The 18,880-nt window shown below is 35.7% G+C and overlaps 1 protein-coding gene across 13 annotated transcripts; it reads right to left on the bottom strand.

The window, feature by feature from the left end:
* Positions 1–7,973: 7,973 nt before the first annotated feature.
* Positions 7,974–15,346, bottom strand: LOC107807800 (zinc finger BED domain-containing protein RICESLEEPER 2-like). Of its 13 annotated transcripts, none has more exons than XR_001653008.2 (6): positions 14,129–15,335; positions 11,288–11,339; positions 11,023–11,144; positions 8,608–10,687; positions 8,447–8,523; positions 7,974–8,352 (listed from the first exon to the last, which is right to left on the bottom strand). XR_001653008.2 is itself a non-coding variant. In XM_075254517.1 (6 exons), the coding sequence occupies exons 1-5, from the start codon at positions 14,202–14,204 to the stop codon at positions 8,459–8,461; spliced, it is 387 nt and encodes a 128-aa protein (XP_075110618.1). In that variant the 5' UTR covers positions 14,205–15,338; the 3' UTR covers positions 7,974–8,352; positions 8,447–8,458. The 13 variants fall into 13 exon arrangements, 3 of the variants coding, with proteins under 3 accessions (XP_075110618.1, XP_075110617.1, XP_075110616.1); XM_075254517.1 differs by having other exon boundaries at positions 8,608–8,679; positions 14,129–15,338; XR_001653005.2 differs by having other exon boundaries at positions 11,288–15,335.
* Between the last annotated feature and the right edge of the window lie 3,534 nt (positions 15,347–18,880).

Genomic DNA, 18,880 nt, shown 5'->3' with positions numbered 1-18,880 from the left:
TAGGTCGCCCACCAGTATAATGCGGGAATACATTCAGTCTTTTTCATTACAAGCGTTGAAGTTGGGAGCCCGCCCATATAATAGAGGCATACATTTCAAGATCAAGTCAGAAAATAATAAAATAGAGGGTTACAACAAGAATCCCCAGCAGGAAACAATAAAAATCCCCAGCACCGGAAAACAGAAGGTTGCAACAAGATGTTCCAGCACAAATTCAGGCGCATGAGTCAAAAGGAAGAAAGGACGCGTCTTGAAAGAAGCAGCTGGTGAACATTAAATCATGCCCAGCATAACAAGTCTGATGAAGAAAGCCGTACCAACCAGAGGAACCGCCGAAAAGCTTGATGAAGAAAGCCATGTCCCCATCGGACCGAGCAAAATGATGAAAACTGGTATTCAGAAAAGCAAAGGGCCAGTATCATTCCAAAATTCAAGGAAGAAAAGCACCGAAGGAAACACAAGCCGACAAGAAAGCAAGGCAACAAGAACAAATTTTAGTCTAGCCTAGCTTCTTGTTTTCTTTTAAGCACGGTGTAACAAGGAGATCGGTAAGCAGTGATAACAGCATGCAACAACAGTAACATCGCAGTCCCACGGTAGTCCCAGCTACCAAAAACTTCCCGAACTACATTGACCTGATTCCTGTTTAGCCCAGGATATGTAGGAAACCTTTGAAGCAAAGGTTCGGTCAAATCTTTTTCAAAAAAAAAATGCTTCACACGGAGTACTCGGATGGGCAAAAATCGCTCGCTTTATCTTTGCACGAAAACCCTTCGTGTCTTCGGGCAAAGAGGGGCAGCTGTAAGCACGTGATTTTTGCCCTATATGAGAATTACTCCCAAAAAATTCAAAAATAAAATAATTTTTCTTGGTGTGCAATTTTTGTGATATTTTGTGATATTTTGTGTAACTATTTGTATGTTTGTCTATGCATGTTTATTTGTTAAATTAATAAAAAATACAAAATATGTCGCATTTTGCATGTAGGATTTAATTCTACAATTGTTAGTAATTAAATTTGTTTACAAAAATTAAAAATTACAAAAATAGGCATCTTTTGCATTTTTAGCATTTAATGTCCAAATGAACAATTTTATGCTTAATTATTACTTAATTGTGCGTTAATTGTTATTGGAAGTTAATTTGCGCTTTTATAACTTAATTTAGTTCTTAATAATAATTTAAGTACTTTTATAATTTAGTTTTAAAAAAATAAAAGAAGAAAAGAGAACAAAAATACAAAGAAAAATCGGATTAGGCCACTTCTTCAATTTCAAACCACAGGCCCAAATAATTGCCCAACTTTCCCCATGACCCGATCCACTTCAAACCGGGTCGACCCGGTCCGCTCCATTAACCCAACACCCCTTCTTCATTTTTTGTCCAAAAACAAAACAAAACCAAAAAAATAAAAAAATAAAAAGTGAATTATCACTATTAATAGTTTTATTTTTTGTTTTTTTATATATAAAAAATCCGAAAATATTTTATTTTATTTTTATTTTTATTTTTAAAAAAAATATATATATATATAATAATTTCGGAAATGATTTAAAAAAAATAAGAAAAAGGGAAGTATTGAATAAAAAATATATATATAAAAGTAAAAATAGGTGAAATTCTCTTTTTTTTAAAAAAAAAAGTAAAAGAATGTAGAAAATTTAAAAAAAATATATAAAAAGTTTTAAAAAAATTTAAAAGTAAAAGAAGGTTGGAATTAAAAAATAAATATAAAGGTATCTGAAAATTTAAAAAATTTAAAGTAATTGAAAGTAGCATTTTTAAAAGAAAAAGAAAAGATAGTGGTTTGTTTTTTAAAGAAAAATTAAATAAAGTGAGATTCTCTTTTAAAAAAATAAAAAGTGGGATTTTAAATAAGATAAAGTAATTAAAGTTGGAATTTTAAAAATAAAAGTAAATAAAGGTGGGATTTCTTTTTCTAAAAAAATAAAAGCAATTTGTAAGTGGGATTTCTTTTAATTAAAAAAATAATAAAATAATAAAAAACAAATCTGAAAATTTCAAAAATTTTGCTATAAATAGAAGAGAAAATTTAGGAAGAAGGGAGTGGAAAAAAAGAGGAAAAACTAGATAGAGAGAAGAAAAAAAGAGGGGGCGGAGTGAGAAGTATACACCCGATATACATTCTGGATACACTGAATATACAGGGGCAGAATTCATTTTGGAGAGTTTTGAAGTTGAAAAAGAATAGTTACTGCTTCATTGCCTCGCTTAAGATCTGAAATAGTCAGAACCTTCCTGCATTTTACTTCTTCTCTATACTTGGAGTCGTTTATAGTCTCCTGGGTTTTCTGCTATTCCTACTGTACTGGTTTGCGGTGTTGCTGAATCTGCTGTTGCTGTGTTATTACTGCTGCTGACTTCTCCTTCTTTTGTTCTTGTACTGCTGTTTCCAGGTACACATTTGTACAATCTCGGCTTGAAGCAAAAATGAAATATTAATCAGGCTTTGTTCCTGTTGAATTCCTCCTGTTTAGATTTGTGGTTGAATATAATTTTCTTTTCTTTGTATAAAAATGTAGTTGATTGATTAAATTAGTAACGATGTCACATATGTATAACTTCTTCATCTAATAATGTTAGTTTAAATTAATCAAAGAATAGTTAATCTGTTTTGATATTATGGTGTGTCAATCTCACGTTTTAGTATTATTGAATAATAGAATATAGAATGAAAGCAGTTTTTCTTTGTACAAACTCGGTCGCAATTTTCCATTCGCATTAGCCGTAAACTAATAATTAATAAGTTACATTTTTAGCATGTAATTAATTAAGAGATTTTCTTTTATTTTAGAGACGAACTTAATAGGAAAATATAGTCACTGTAGGTTTATCCTTTTAAATAAAAATGAGACGAGCCTCGACAAACAAAAATGCACAAGCTGCGGGGCCCTCTAAATGTATATATTAAAATACTTAGAATTCGGGACAGGCCGTTTAGCGAATTTTACGGCCTTCCCAAAATAACAATACGCTAGTTGCTTTAGGCGCACCTTTAATAATTTAACCTTCTTAAACACGGGTGCACATTGATGTGACCCAAATCCAAATCTCAGAGAGTCAAAATGTGTCGACGACCACGAGTACATTGATTGTAACGCGGTTCGGGATATATTTTCACAACGTTGCAATTTCTTGTAGAAAATAATAATAACAATTATGAAAGCGGTAAAAAGTTAAAATTTGCACATAAGTTCATAATTGTATAAAATCAGATAATCAAGCCGAATATAACAGTTGAGCGACCGTGCTAGAACCACGGAATTCGGGAATGCCTAACACCTTCTCCCGGGTTAACAGAATTCCTTATCCGGATTTCTGGTACGCAGACTGTAATATGGAGTCATTCTTTTCCTCGATTCGGGATTAAAATTGGTGACTTGGGACACCCTAAAACTCCCAAGTGGCGACTCTGAAATAAACAAACCAATCCCGTTTCGATTGTCCTTTAATTGGAAAAAACTCCTTTGTACCCACGCAGGTACGGAAAAAGGAGGTGTGACAAGCGTTGGTGTAAATATTTTTTCAAATCACATTATTAAGCAAAATTAAGATGTGAGTGCAAACGGTTCTTCACCATTATGGTTGTAACTCCCACACATCCATTATCTTCCTCATGATCTCAATACTCCCTCCGGTCCACTTTAATTAATTTTTTGGCCATTTTTTTGTGATCCACAATATTTTATTTTTCAGATATCAAGAAGGAATTAACTTTTTTTTCCAAAGTTGGACCTCGGCATATGCCCGAATTTGCATTTGGATATTTCTACAAGGTTTTGGCACTATTCGGCGAAAGTTGGCGATTTGAAGCTTTGGACGTTCATAGATTTGACCGGGAGTTGACTTAGATGTTATCGGATTACAGGAGTTGAAATAGATTCGTTATGTCGTTTAGGACTTGTGCGCAAAATTTGAGGTCATTCCGAGCTGATTTGATATGGTTCGACACGAGATTTGGAAGTTGAAAGTTCAAAAGTTCATCAATTTTGATTTGAGGTGTGTTCGTGGTTTCGATGTTGTTATGTGTAATATAAGGCCTCGAGTAGGTCCGTGTTATGTTCTGTAACTTGTTGGTATGTTCGGATGGGATCCTGAGAGGCTCGGGTGAGTTTCGAGCGTGTTCGGATCATTTTGTCTCATGTTGCATTGCTGAAAAAGGCTTGGTTCTGGTGTTTCGCATCTCCACATGTTGGAGCGCAGATGCGTATCTGCTTCTACGATGGTAGATTCACTTTTTCGAGGTCTTGGCTCTGAGGGTGAGGGGTCGCAGGTGCGAGGTTGAATTTGCGGAAGAATGATCGCAGGTGCGGGATTGAGGCTACAAGTGGGTGTTTCTTCTGCGGACGTGTTCGCGCTTTTGCGATGCTGCAGATGCGGTTTGTTTCGCGCAGATGAGGTTGATGGTCAGGTAAGTGAAAGTTGTAGATACGAGCTTTTTCTCGCAAATGCGATTGCACAGGTGCGTTATTTTGTCCGCATATGCGTAACTCCCTGGGCAAGTTTTATATATATCGAGGGTTCAGTTATCTCCTCATTTTTTGGGATCTAGAGCTCGATTTTGGAGAGGATTTTCACCACATGGATTGGGGTATGTATTTGTGACTCGATTTTGATTATATTTCATTATTCTATCTTCATTTTTGGCATGTGATTGATGATTTTTAGGAGAGAGATTGGGGGGTTTCCATAAACTTTCTTAAAGTGAATAATTGGGTTTTGAACATCGATTCAGTGTCAGATTTGAGTGAAATTAGTATGGGTTGGACTCGTAATTCAATGTGTTGTCGGAATTTGTGAGTTTTGTCGGGTTCTGAGGTGCGGTCCCGAGTTTGACTTTTCGGTGGACTTTGAGTTTTTGGTTAAAGATTAGACCTTTATCGCTTGAGTTGTTTCCTAAGGCGTTATTTGATGTATCTGAGTTGCTTTTGGCTAGTTTCGAGCCGTTCAGAGGTTGATACGTGATAAGTTAGGATTTTAACATGTTTTATGCCTCTACTTGCCTATACTTTGATCATATATTGTTACAAAATAGTCTTAAAAGACTCATAAGTTGTGCTTGATTGCAGGTCTGATTGGCAAAGTGACGAAATGTCAAAGATCGGCTCAAAAAAGAGTGAAACCTGCTCAAGTAGCAAAAACCAAGAAATCTAAGGAAAAAGGGCCTAGTGCGGACCGCGCAAAGTGGAATGTGGTCACACTAGGTGGATCAGAGAGTAGGTGAATCACGCTAGAAGAAGCGCGGCCGCGGTACACATCTCGCGGTCCACGATGAAGGCTCTACGGCCGCACTATTCTTTTGTGCGGTCCACGGTCATGAGATTCAGAGAGATGAAAAATTGCAAAGCCAGTGACATGCGGTCCGCGGTCGTGATTGCGCGGACCGCGCTAGATCCCTCCGCGGCCACGATCCATTTTACGTGGTCCGCAGAGTCCTAGATCAGAGAAGATGAAATCACAGTCTCAGAGCCCAGTGCGGCCGCGGTCCATTTAGTGCGGCCCGCACTGACCCCGTAGGGGTATTTTTGTCCAGTTTTTTCAGCCTAATATAAATAGAACATTTTACCATTTTTTAGGTTATCAGATATATCAGACAACAGTTGCACTCGTGAGAACGCATTTTGTAGCCATTTTTGGCACTTTTGCTTTACATTTACGATAGATTCTTGTAGTTTAATTTTAGCAATTAATTAATATGCTTAGTTCTTCATCTATTTCTTCAATTTCTTTATCTAGCATGAGTAGCTAAACCCATTAGCTAGGGTTGTGGCTCAACCCTAGTATGGGTAATTGATGTGTGTGTCATCTAGTGTTAGATTGACTATGGATGTTTGCTATTTGGGTTGATTTTATGTTTTAACCTAGAATTGATGGTTGCAAACACTGATTCAAGCTTTGTGGGTTTAATTCTTCTTGAGAAAGAGAGTCTATGACCCCAAAATTGACCCAACAAGGAATTGGTATGGACTCATTAGAAATGATAGTCCCAATTAACGGGTTAAATCTCGAGAGAGTAATTACCCTACTTGAACCCTAGTTGCTTGGTCTAATTTGCCTACCCATTTGGGCTCGAGCGAGTCAATTGAGCAAAATCACTCTCTCTATCGAGAGGTGTGAGAGTGGGTAAAATTGTGCAATGGTTATAGCATAAGCCCCAATTATGTCAATCGAACCTTAGTAACATCTATCCGTCAATTAACCACCTAGGCAGTGTCATGACCCTAGTGCCCTTCTTCCCATTAGATACAACTTAGCAATATTCTCATAGCATAATTTAGTGTTAATCAATAGTTTTATAAAAATAGTTGTAATTCAAAAACCCAAAAATGTTTGAAGTGACATTAGGAGTACAAATATATCTCTAGGCTAGACAGACAATCCAACTCCACTACTAGCTCCCTCAGGAAATCGATCCCAACCCTAATATCGGGTAAAAGCTATTTGTGACCCATTCTTCCTACCTTAGTGTAGCGTCGAGTTGGCAGCTATCACTTTTTGGCGCCGAATATCATCTGCAAATAGCATACACCATGGCATCTCCCCTTGAATTCTTTTCTTTCTCTTTTTTTTTCCGTAAAAATATATCTAATATCTAACAAGCATATTTGAATAACACATGAGTAAAATTAAAAAATTACAATTGTACTTGCAATTGACGTTGACAAGAAGTTTTCGAAATAACTCATAATATACGAAAACCAATTTGTGGAAGTTAAATTGAATTTGAACATAAACTTCACCTGGAAAACATTCTGTAAAAGCTACAAGTTTTGTAAATAAACAACAGTATAACATTGAAGATACGCACACATGTTACTGGTAGTAAAGCGATCGCAAATTCACAACACTTCAGCCTAATTGTTGCATTGTATAGCTGGTATTTCTTTACTCATTCTAGGAAGTTGAGAGATGAAATTAGCTTTCTAATTCAATTATTGGCTGTAATTTGCGATATCCACTTAACCATTTCTATGTAATTGGTATTTGTCCATAGGATGTTCATACTAGTTTGTTGATATGTTTCATCTGCTAGAACTAGATTTGATCTAAGCGAGCGCAAGCAAGGTATGTGACGATGAGTGTTGTTGATCTGAACATGATGACAAAGGAAAATGTACAACAACAGTTTACCCCTCAATCCCAAATAAGTTGAAGTCGACAACATGAATCCTCACTGAATAATGCGAGTACTTCAATTTATCAAACATGCAAGTCCGCGATTACTCATATTCTTGAGGAATGATCACTGCCTTATGTTGACTATTTTAGGACCAACAACAAGGCTAGAAAGATGAGTAAGTGCATAAAGAAACAGAGCATCCAAGTCATAAAATTTCAGAGGAACCAAAACAAAGAGTACTAACAAATACTGCACCTTATTGCTAGGCACTCCATTTCCCGGTACTAGGGGTGAGCATCGGTCGGTTCGGTCGGTTATTATAAAAATACGGTTCGGCTAATCAGTTTTCGGTTTTGTAATAATAACCAATCAAACCAAAGTATTTACGATTCGGTGCAGATTTTTTCAAAATTCGGTTCGGTTATTTCCAATTTATATTTTCGGTTTCAAACGGTTGTAGACTCGTAGGAACAAAGTCTGTCCTTATATAATTATGTACAATACAATGTCTAAAGACTCCTATAAATAATGTGTATTGTGGCAATTCATTCCCCCTCACCAATTATAGCGTTTAGGCACAATGTAGTATGTGTATTGTGGCAATTCATTCCCCCTCACCAATTATAGCGTTTAGGCACAATGTAGTATGGAACACCAGTAACTTTTCAAATACCAAAATATTTGGCATACAACAGAAAGATATAGACATGAAGGTTCCTGTTCCCTTTGGCATACCAGAATGAGAAAACTACAGTTCCCTTTGGCAAACCAGAATGAGAAAACGAAAGGAGCAATGCATATTGCATTGTGCTGGGGCAGTGGCAAAAACAAATAATAAACTGCTCAGCAGTGGCAAACTTGTCCAAAAACAGTTTAACATATGGCAAATCTAGCAGCTACCAAAGTCCAAAATAAGTCTAAAAATTACCATCACCAAACAACAAAACAGTGGCAAACTAGTCACAACCCACAAGCCACAAAATAAGTCTAGAAAATGATACTTAAAGTCTAACATACGGAATCACTGGATGAGGATTGAGACACTTCTTAATATGCTTCACTAAGCACATGGTGCCAACATACTTTGGATGACAATTATAAACTCGACCACAATGAAGACACTTTGCTTTGGACTTCTTCATTTGCTTCAACTAGCTCAAAATGTTCCCAAATAGTCGATCTAGCTTTAGGACCACGAGGCATAGTTGAACCTACAAAAAAAAAAAAAAGATCACAAGTTAATAAAATATTTTTAATTATAAATAACAAAAGAATACCATAAAACAAGCAAATTCTTAAGCTTACCACTTGTTCAAACTATGCATCAACAATGCTAGTATCTCTTTCAATAATGCAAGTTTCTCTTCCGTTTGTTGCCATATCTAAATATAATTTGATAACGTGTCATATAAACTTACAAAGTAAACTAATTTTTACTAAAACACTCATAAAACGGAAAATCTTACCAAGTTCAATTTGCTCAAGAAACTCCAAATCTTCTTCAACATTAATAGGAGTATCGTCACATCTAAACCAATCTTGAACATAAACAAGACTTAGCACCAACCGAGGAGTCAATGAACTCCTAAATGAATCAAGAATGCGGCCACCGGTGCTAAATGCACATTCCGATGCAACACTTGAAATTAGAATGGCTAATACATCACGAGCTAGCTCATATAGAACAGGAAATCGAGGCGCATTAATTTTCCACCAATCTAAGATTTTAAAGTCATCAGAATCATCAAACAATGGCTCTTGTCTTTCACCAATATATCTTTCCAACTCAGATTTAGCACCTACACTTCCGGAGTCTACCTTTTGCCTTTTCAACAATTGCTTTGTTCTCACAGATTTTGTTCTCACATTTACACTAGATGAATCGGATGTGTCATCAGATGAAGTAGATTTAGATGGAGATGATTGAAGACAACATCCTTTGGAATATTTTTTTTGATACTCTCCAAACAAAGAATTCAAATTAGCATCCACTTCGGCAATTAATTTCTTCCCTGGTTCCTTCCCAAACATTTCCTCAAGTGCAAAACCAACATACTCAAATTTGTTATGAGGGTCTAATACAGAAGCAATGAAAATCATTTTATTCATCTTTTGAGGTTCACCCCAATATTTTTTAAACTTCTCTTTCTATCTTCTCTGCCATCTTATTCAAATTAGTATCATCACTAGCTAAACAAGTTTTCAAATGACTATCAAGCTCAGATATATCCTCAAAATGACAATTAGAAGTGACATAACGTGGGCCTGAAACTTTTTCGGTGAGCTCGTGAAATCTTTCAAGAAACTTTATCACATTTCTCACATTCACCCAATCATCACATATAAATAGACCTACAACATTCCCATCCTCACAAACATGTGTACAAAGATGAGTTGAAAATCCATCATCAAAAAGATGAAGTTTGTCAAAGGCCTTCTCAAAGTTTTGCGCCGTTTCCAACATCAAGTAGGTGGAATTCCACCTAGTAGGAACATCCAAACACAATGTTTTGCTACATTCTACCTCTTGATGTGCACAACATTCCCTAAACTTTAAGGTCCTTTGTGGAGATGATCTCACATACCTCACAGCTTGTCTAACACGTTTTACATAAACATCAATTTCCTTCAAACCATCTTGCACAATTAGATTAAGTATGTGAGCCATGCATTTACATGAAGATGCTTACCACCCATCGAATTAGTTTTCCACATATCTAATTGTTTATACAATTCTTTGACCGTGACATCATTTGAAGAAGCATTATCAACAGTAACAGTGAATACCTTATCCAATTTCCATTCAAGCAAACAATTAGCAATAACTTTTGCCATTTCGTCACCCTTATGACTAGAGATAGGGCAAAAATTTAGTATTCTTTTAAGCAACACCCAATCTCTATCAATAAAATGACCCGTCAAACACATATAGTTAATTCTTTGTAACGAAGTCCATGTGTCTGTGGTAAGGCAAATTTTTGGTTTTACATCTCTGAAATTTTTCATTAGTTTAAGCCTCTCTTCACTGTAAACTTGAAAACAATCCCTTGTAATCGTCCTACGAGAAGGAACATTAAATAGAGGTTGGGCTATGCTCATAAACTTCTTAAAGCCTTTCTTTTCAACAAAGCTAACAGGTAATTCCTCCATAATTACCATTTCAACTAAAGCCCTCCTAACTAGTTCTTGATCAAATTTCCAAAGCACCCCACCATTAATTTGCCCATCCTTTTGTAAACACAATTGTGTTTGAGTATTATCAACTTTTCGTGGTATTTTTGGACACTTCTTTAAATGAGTATTTAATGATGTTGTTCCATTCAATCGTGACTTAGCCTTATAATCACAACCACAATGTTTACACTTTGCTCTATCACCTCCATAAGCGTCTTTAAACTTTTCAAAATGATCCCAAGCAATTGATCTAGATTGTACAGATTTTCTTTTTTTTGGGTCTTGACTAGTTTCAACTGAAATTGTAGGTGAAGAAGTAGGTTCGCTTTCAGATGAACCCACCTCACTTACTCTACTTTCAACTTCTGTCATCTATAGAAAATCGAATGAAAACAGAATTAAGGTCGGAACTGCTATAAGTTTATAACAAATAGAACAACAGAGTAATTCAGTCAAATTATACAAATAGAACAACCTTAGACATATTACAGAATTGGATAAAATGCATGGATTTATGCCATATTTCATCTTTAAAGGCAAGCAACAGATAGGACATTAAACTTGAACTAAGTTGTCCCAACACTATGATTAATGTGTGTGTGTGTGCGTGACTACAAGGAAATTTTTCCGGCAATAGCTAGCTAGTTTCTTTTACGAAGTTAGTTTCAATTAGAAACTGTTACCTAGCTACAAGAAGTCGCACTAACCTGAGGAAGAAGGCGTCACAGTGAAGCTGAGGAAGAAGGCAGCAGTCGCAGACTCGCAGTGTGGCACAGAGCTGAGGAAGAAGCCAGCAGTCGCAACTCGCAAGACTCGCAAAACCCTAAGTCTAATTTTTGATGGGAAATAACGTAAGTGAGTCACTTGGGTGGGGGGGGATTCAAAGGTATTTGGGCTTTGGGCTTCAGAGTTCAGCGGCTTCAGCCTAAGAACATAAGTGATAAGACAATTAATTAAGTTTTGAACTAATACCCAAAAGTTCGGCACGGTTCGGTCGGTATTATGCCCACCCCTACCCGGTACCCTGTCATAGAAACAGAGTTAGTAGTTTCAGCCAAAAACAAGAACATGCAATCCCCATTGAGAAATTGATTCATGGAATAGGTACATAAACAAAGGAAATAAATAAAACTTCCATTATTTTCTCCACATTTACTACAAAGCATCATTGAACAACAAAATCTGAATACCTTCCATTTCCAGTATAACTGATTAATAGAGGCAGTCAACAAGGAGAGGAAAATATTCTAGACAGGATTAAGAAACATCAAGGAAAATTCGAAATAAATAAGTAAATAAGCGGTCAGCAATCAGATGTCAACTAGCAGTAATACTCCAGAGAGGATTAAGTAAACAATATCAAAAAGAAACCTCACAAACAAAGAATCTGCAATATGCATATTACCGTAAAGAATAATCCTTATCGCTTCTATCTTTGATCAAAAGGTGGGTTTTCGAATATGAAACCATTCCTAAAAGACCGTACATACTTCTATAAGAACTTTGATTCAGAAAATGTCACGCTGGTGTAAAGCCTTGGCCGATACAACAAGTGACATGGGTGAAGTAGATCCTCTCTCTCTTTGTAGACTCATTCTTGTTGGATAACCATATTAGTTTTGGTCATTGAATCCCATGTTTTGTCCACACCACCATGTTATTAAAGAGAGAGATGATATTGAAACAGTGAAAAATGATCTTCAAAGACATGTTGAAGAGATTACTCCACCTCCCATAGACAATGAAGATACAGACATAAATAATCTACGTTTGAACAAAACACAATGACAGAATAAAAAAGAATTAGCATGACTTATACTTTCTATAAGAACTTTGATTAAGAAAATGTCGCGCTGGTGTAAAGCAAGAAGATTTTTTAAGATGCAAGAAGATATATTCTCCAGATCGGGGATTGGCATTGATGAAATGACTTTAACTGATACAAGAGTTAATTTCTTCCCGAACTTTCTTCTCCATTTACCAAAATAGATGGTTATTCGACAAATGTGCTTCTCTACTAAAAGCATCTTCTACTTTAACATCAGAATGCCTGACCTATTAACACTGGCTCTACAGAAATAAAATGTAAATTAGCAGTAAAACGCTTGACAGTAGCTTGAAGAGGAATGACCAGTACAAACAAGGAATTGGACATATGATGTATGCAATGCCTGACCTATTAACACAGGCTCAAAGAATGTTCTGTAGTCAACATCCCCCACCAAAGGAATTTCTCTTAGCTTCTGCTTTTGATGCACAAATCATATCCTTGAAAAGCAAGGTTTCCACTAGGACCTTGCTAAAAGACAGTTCCTCTCCATACTAATCTATTGGGGAGCTGAAAAACATAAAAACTATCCAGTTCTTGTACATTCTGCATTTTGCGCCAAAAGGTTAAGAGAGAAAACAGTTTAACTTCAGCTTGTGTGTTGTCCCTTCTGCATAATTTATCTATAAATAAATACATAAAGGGCATCCCGGTGCATAAAACATCCCGCATTCACACAGGGCCTGGGGAAAGGCCGCAGCCCAAGGGGTGTGATGTAGACAGCCTAATTGTGTAGAAACTCGTGAACATAAATTTCTAAGCTAATACATAAAAAGGTATGATCAAACAGTTACATCTTAATTAACTTGATTCTAATATTTATTCAAAATTATAGATTCAGTGAAGTTAAAAGCTGGTGTTGATTCAATACAAGATCAGTTTGCTAGCTGTTCAGGAGTGATCTGTGCTGTTTTGTCCTTATTGGTGCCTTCTCTTCTGCCTTAGTAAGAGAAACCTCAAAGTGTAGGACCGTGCAGTTGAAAGTAGTACAGCTAGATAGTCAAGTTTGTAGCTGAATTGAATCGAGAGAAATAAGAACGAATGATGGAGTTTAACGGTTATATCTACTGTCAGGATGATTGTGACCACCAAGCATCTGAAAACACCTAAGCTGCTCGAACTCGGGTGCTGGTGTCAGATACGGGTGCGGATCTAGAGGTCAGATCCTTCATGATTTAAAAATTAAGATTCGGGGTATGGATCCAAATATAAATACGGGTGCGGGAATTCGACTAAAAATAATTCAAATATCTAAAAATATATATAAATTATGAGACATTATGTGGAAAACTAACAATGTATGCTAAGAAGGAAAAATTATATTGATCAAGAGGAGAATCCGAGAAAGAGATAAAAGGAAAAGGACTAACATAGAAATTTCTATATACAAGGTATTCCATTTTCTTCAATTTTACCTTAACTTTTGTTTTGATTTCAAAAATCATTGTACCTGTCTCGAATCATTCCTTCGATTTTGGTCAAAGTACCCAAAATTGATTGACCAGATCAAGTACGGATCCCACACCCACACCCACGTCGTGTCGACACGGGTGCGGCACCAAAAGTGAAGAGTTCGAGTAACTTAGGAAGACACATACAATAAAATCATTCAGACAAACTGGAGAACAATTTGTTTTAAGTATACTTTACCTGTGTTGAGTGGTGTTGGTTGTCACTTGGCCTTTTGCTTACTATAACTACAGATAAACCAAAGCTGAGACAAGATACTACCTCTAGAATCTAGAAGAACTTTACTAGGTCGAATAGGGCTTTAGGCGGAATACTATCATGACCAATGCATGACAAACAAAAGAACCAAAAACATAATCTACAAGCATTCAAGAAAAAAACATGTCATTCAGATTGAGATAGCCACATTTGAAAGAAAAAAAAAACAAGAACAACCATGTAGAAACATAATGATTTATCCTCTATGATAGCAATGAGATATGAGCAAACATATCAATAAATTTGGTAAAACTCACAAAATGCTCTATTGGCTTCTATTTTTGATGTATATATCATACACCTCGGGCATCTCATCCTTGAAAGGCAGCACATATCTTTCTAAGAACTTCGACTCGGAACATATCACAGCAGTATAAAGGTTCAGACTACACTTTGTCGGCTCCTTTTGGCTGAGTAGCTTCAAAACGTTATGTCTAGGCAGAATCCTTTTCTCCAAGCTACATGTCATAAACGTGGGATGAGAAGCCAGGTAATGAGACTCATAACCAAGTTCCTTCATTAAAAAATTTAACGTATTTCTGATCTTAGCTTCAGATCTTGTCAAACAAAGAGGAAGTTTTTGGACCAATTTAAAAATCTCCGAGTCAGACCACCCGAAGCTCCTGAAGATTTCTAATCTCTTTTTCACCGTCGATTCGTCAAGCCATGCAAGTGCATAAACCCCATGTATGAACATGTTGCAATCGCGAGAGAGAGAGAAAGTTTTTTCTACTCGATCCACTGTGTTTTTGAGGCGCTCAGCCTTTTGAGTAAAAATTCTAGGATTCCAAAGCATAAGCTTCTGTATATCAACACTTGAAAACCCAAGATTTTGCAGCAATGATATATTGGGTGGCATTATTTTAGGGGCATCAATACCCCATAAGAACCTAGGCTCTCTCTTGATAAACTTAGCTACAGAGTCATCACTACCTAACAGATTCCGGAAATAATCAAGATTGGATCTGATTGAATTATCAAGACTTAAAAAGAAGAAAGACCCACTTTTTGCGATGACTTTAGCTAGGTCTGACCCAGATAAGCCAAGTTCTTGAAAAACCTTAATTTTGGGTTTAAGGGTTTTGTCAACATCAGAAAACAGCAACCTAGGGTTGCAAGAAACAAGGGATTTGATGTGGGTCTTGTCTAGACCAATTTGTTGGAAGAAATTGATGACCAATTGAGGCTTGTTGTTTCCAGGTTTCAAGAGTGTTACCTTGGCGCTAGCAGAAATAGCTTTATCGTGGGAGAAACCAAGTGAATTCACTAGTATTTCCGCCAACAAATTGTTGTGGGAAGTTGCAGCTGTGGAGTAGTACAAGGAGAACAGATAGGTGATGTCATTGTTACGACATTGACGAAGCCAAAGCATTATCGATTTGTGGATGCTGGGTGAGATGGCGGGATTTGAGATTTCGTCCAAAATCTTCGCCCAAAATGTGCCCAATATTTGCAGAAGGCAAGTTGCTCTTAAATTGTTTTCTTTGCCACGTGTATTTTTAATTTTTATCTTTCATAGTTAGGGACATTTTATTTACACATGAGGGACATGTCAAGTTTTATAGATTAATTGTTTAATTAACTATATTGTATGAGATAGAGTGTTGGTCAGTCACATATTCAAAAACTAAAAAGTACTAAAAATAAGAATGTTGAGATGGATGTGTAGGTAGAATATGGTTATAAGAAAATATAGAGAGAGAGCAAGGTAGGAGTGGCCTCCATGATAAATAATATAACGAAAGTGAGCTTGAGATAGCTCGGTCATGCAAACATGAGGTGTGCACAGATGCCCGAGTGAGGAGGTGCGAGAAGGTGGAAGTGGCAAGTCCGAGAAGAGGTAAAGGTAGACCAAAAAAGTATTAGGGAGAACTAATTACACAAGACATGACACATCTTGAACTTTCACTAGATATGATTGTTGTCGTTCTTTTTTTTTTTTTGGATTTTTCTATTCTTGGGGAGGCCTAACCTAAAAATCTATATACTATACTAAAAGCACCAAGACCCTTAGCGAAATATCATTCGCATTTTTTGCCATTTTAAAATAGTTTTCAAAATAGACAAAATTGAAATTTAATATTTATTTTCCTAATATTTAGAACTTTGAAAATAACAAAAGTTTTTGTTATTAAATCTTTATTTATTTTAAATTAAAATTATTTTCTTAATTATATTTGAACTAGAGTGAATAGCCTAAAAACCCCCTTAAACTATTATGTTTTTGTCAGTTACATATTTAAACTATTCGGTATCCCCAAAACTCTCCTTAGCTATACCCCCTATATATTAAAAAATCCATCATCAATATTTTAATGAAATATGTAAGGTAACTCGCCAAAAGGCGCTTGAGAGATGAAATTATACATAAAAATGACCTCAATTGGCCATTTCTAATGGTTAATTATTGTTACCTTCTTTAAAAGATTTAATTTTGGTATTTTCCCTCTATTTTCTTTGTATTCTAGCCTTCTTCTTCATTTTTTTTTTGTCTTTCTTCTTCCTTTATTCTTATGGGTTTCATATGAAATTTTTTTCTTCTTGTTTCTTCTAAAATTATCATTTTTCTTCATTTAGGTCTTCTTCTTTCAACATAACCCTAATTTATTTATTCCAAATCTCGTATTAAACTATAATTTCCAGTGACAACGAAGGTTATTGGAAAAAATTCAATGTTTAATCGAAGTTTAATGGTAAAAATCACGTTTGAGATATGGTGTAGTCATTACCCGAGGAGATACAAGAGATTTTTTTTTGTTTTTACAAATGACCATGTGTTTATCCCTTCATCCTCTTCCTTTGATTTTTTAACCCCCCAAACATTTACCTATTTAATTGTTTTTATTATTAGTTAAAATTCCTAACTAAATTTATATATCAGATTAGGCTGAGTAAATAGAAGGGTGTATCACGCTCACCACTAAAAAATCGACGAGGGGTTTTCAATATATAGGTATACATAGGTAAGGGGGTTTTGAGGACATCGAATAGTTTAAGTAGGTAACTAACAAAAACGTGATAGTTTAGGTGGTTTAAGGTATTCACTCTTTAAACTACTATTCTTTTGTGTATGGACTTCGTATTATGTAAGACCTTTTCGTTTCCTTATAGTTTCTCACGATAATTTCCATATAAAATATGTTTAGACATTCATTCTTCTTAATAAAGAACTTATTCTTATAAGCGAAAACTTTTATAGATGGTAACTATTAAAAGCAAGAGATATGTAATTAATTAAATATTTTTTTAATTATCGAATGTAATTTTGAATTATTATTCAAATATTAATTAAGAGAAAATTATTCTTCAAGTAGGAATGGAGTTAAAAAATTATTTATATTTTCTATGTTATTTTAACAGTACAAAGGCCCCATGTAAAAAAATAAAAAAAAATCGTCGAATTAAATAATCAGAAAAAGAATCTAATTCAATTCTTTTTCAAAATCTTCACGCAAGTAAAATTATTTTTTAAGTTGATAAAACTCCTAAGTTACATAAATTTATTTCCACAAGAAGAGCATTAGCAGTGAAAGGAATTAAAAAATAGAGCAAAATTAGCTATATCATAGTATTATTTGTTACTTGTTTTCAGTATTAGGTAACAAAAATAATAATACTTTTCATTATATATTCCTATATAAGTCATCAAAAATTATAATAAAGCATATACAGACTTTTAGAGGACATTATTCTTTATTTATTGAACTAGCTAACTTGGATCAACATTTAACAATTTTAGGAACTTATATTTTTCTTTTAACTTTTATTCAATAGCTCAAACACATTATTTATTATTTAATAATAATTATAATTTTTTAAGATCGTGTATTCATTATATAGGGTACACGTGCCTAAGACTAGTAAATAAAATAATGCAAGGGTAACACCTTAACGGTCGTATTTTGTCACGACCCGGATTTTCCACCCTCGGGAGTCGTGATGGCACCTACTAATGTAAACTAGGCAAGCCAATTATTAAACAACTTACCCTTTTTACCAAATTTTATTCTCTTTAACATTATATAAAACAACAACGAGTAAACAACGAAAATTTAGAATAAGCGGAAGAAAAGCAACAAAATATCTGGACATGTGTCTATTACAACAGTTTAAGCCTTAATCACTCAAAACCTGGTGTCACAGTACCACAGACGGTCTAAGACTGCTAAATACAAGGTCTGAAAATAAAAGACACCTTGTTTCTGAAGGAAAGAGATGAAACAAGAGATAAAGGATAGAGGAGATGCCAGAGCCTGCGGACGCCTGCAGGTCTACCTTGGATCTCCGCGTGGACTGAAGGTAGCCTCCAAACTACGGTCCAAGAGCTGCTCCGGGATCTGCACATAGTGCAGAGTGCAGTATCAGCACAACTGACCCCATGTGCTGGTAAGTGTCTAGCCTAACCTCGACGAAGTAGTGACGAGGCTAGGATCAGACCACCAATTAAACTTATGCAGTTATATAATATACAACGAAAAGTAAAGCAGAAATAAATAAGTAAAGATGGGAGGGGGGAAAGCATGCTTCGGGGAATAACAAGTAAAAACAGAATGTTAAGAGAATTATAATGGAACCAAAATCCAACTGCTAACAAGGATAAAAGAAACAAAGGCAGAATTCACTTTCATTTCACATCTTGTTGCAGGCGTGCAACTCGCTCCCATTTCACGTATCTCGTTGCAGGCGTGCAACCCGCTCCCATTTCATGTATCTCGTGGCAAGCGTGCCATCCGCTCCCATTTCCTGTATCTCGTGGCAGGCGTTTCACCCGCTCCTATTTCATGTATCCCGTGGCATGCGTGCTACCCGCTCCCATTTTATGTATCTCGTGGCAGGCGTTCCACCCGCTCCTATTTCATGTATCTCGTGGCAGGCGTGCTATCCGCTCTCATTTCATTTATCTTGTGGCAGGCGTGCCACCCAATCCTAGTTATAAATCAACGACAATCACAAAGAATCCCGGCATGGAAACAAGAGCAATATAACAACATCCTGGCAAGGGAACAATA

Source organism: Nicotiana tabacum, chromosome 6 (assembly GCF_000715075.1).
Source record: "Nicotiana tabacum cultivar K326 chromosome 6, ASM71507v2, whole genome shotgun sequence".
In the NCBI taxonomy this organism is placed as follows: Eukaryota; Viridiplantae; Streptophyta; class Magnoliopsida; order Solanales; family Solanaceae; genus Nicotiana; species Nicotiana tabacum.
The sequence above is the reverse complement of the archived record's forward strand: the minus strand, read 5'-3'. Positions and strand labels throughout refer to the sequence as shown.

Bases quoted from the DNA above. Each gene is read 5' to 3' on its own strand.
- LOC107807800 (XM_075254515.1), bottom strand. From the start codon at position 15,243: ATGCTTTGGCTTCGTCAATGTCGTAACAATGACATCACCTATCTGTTC.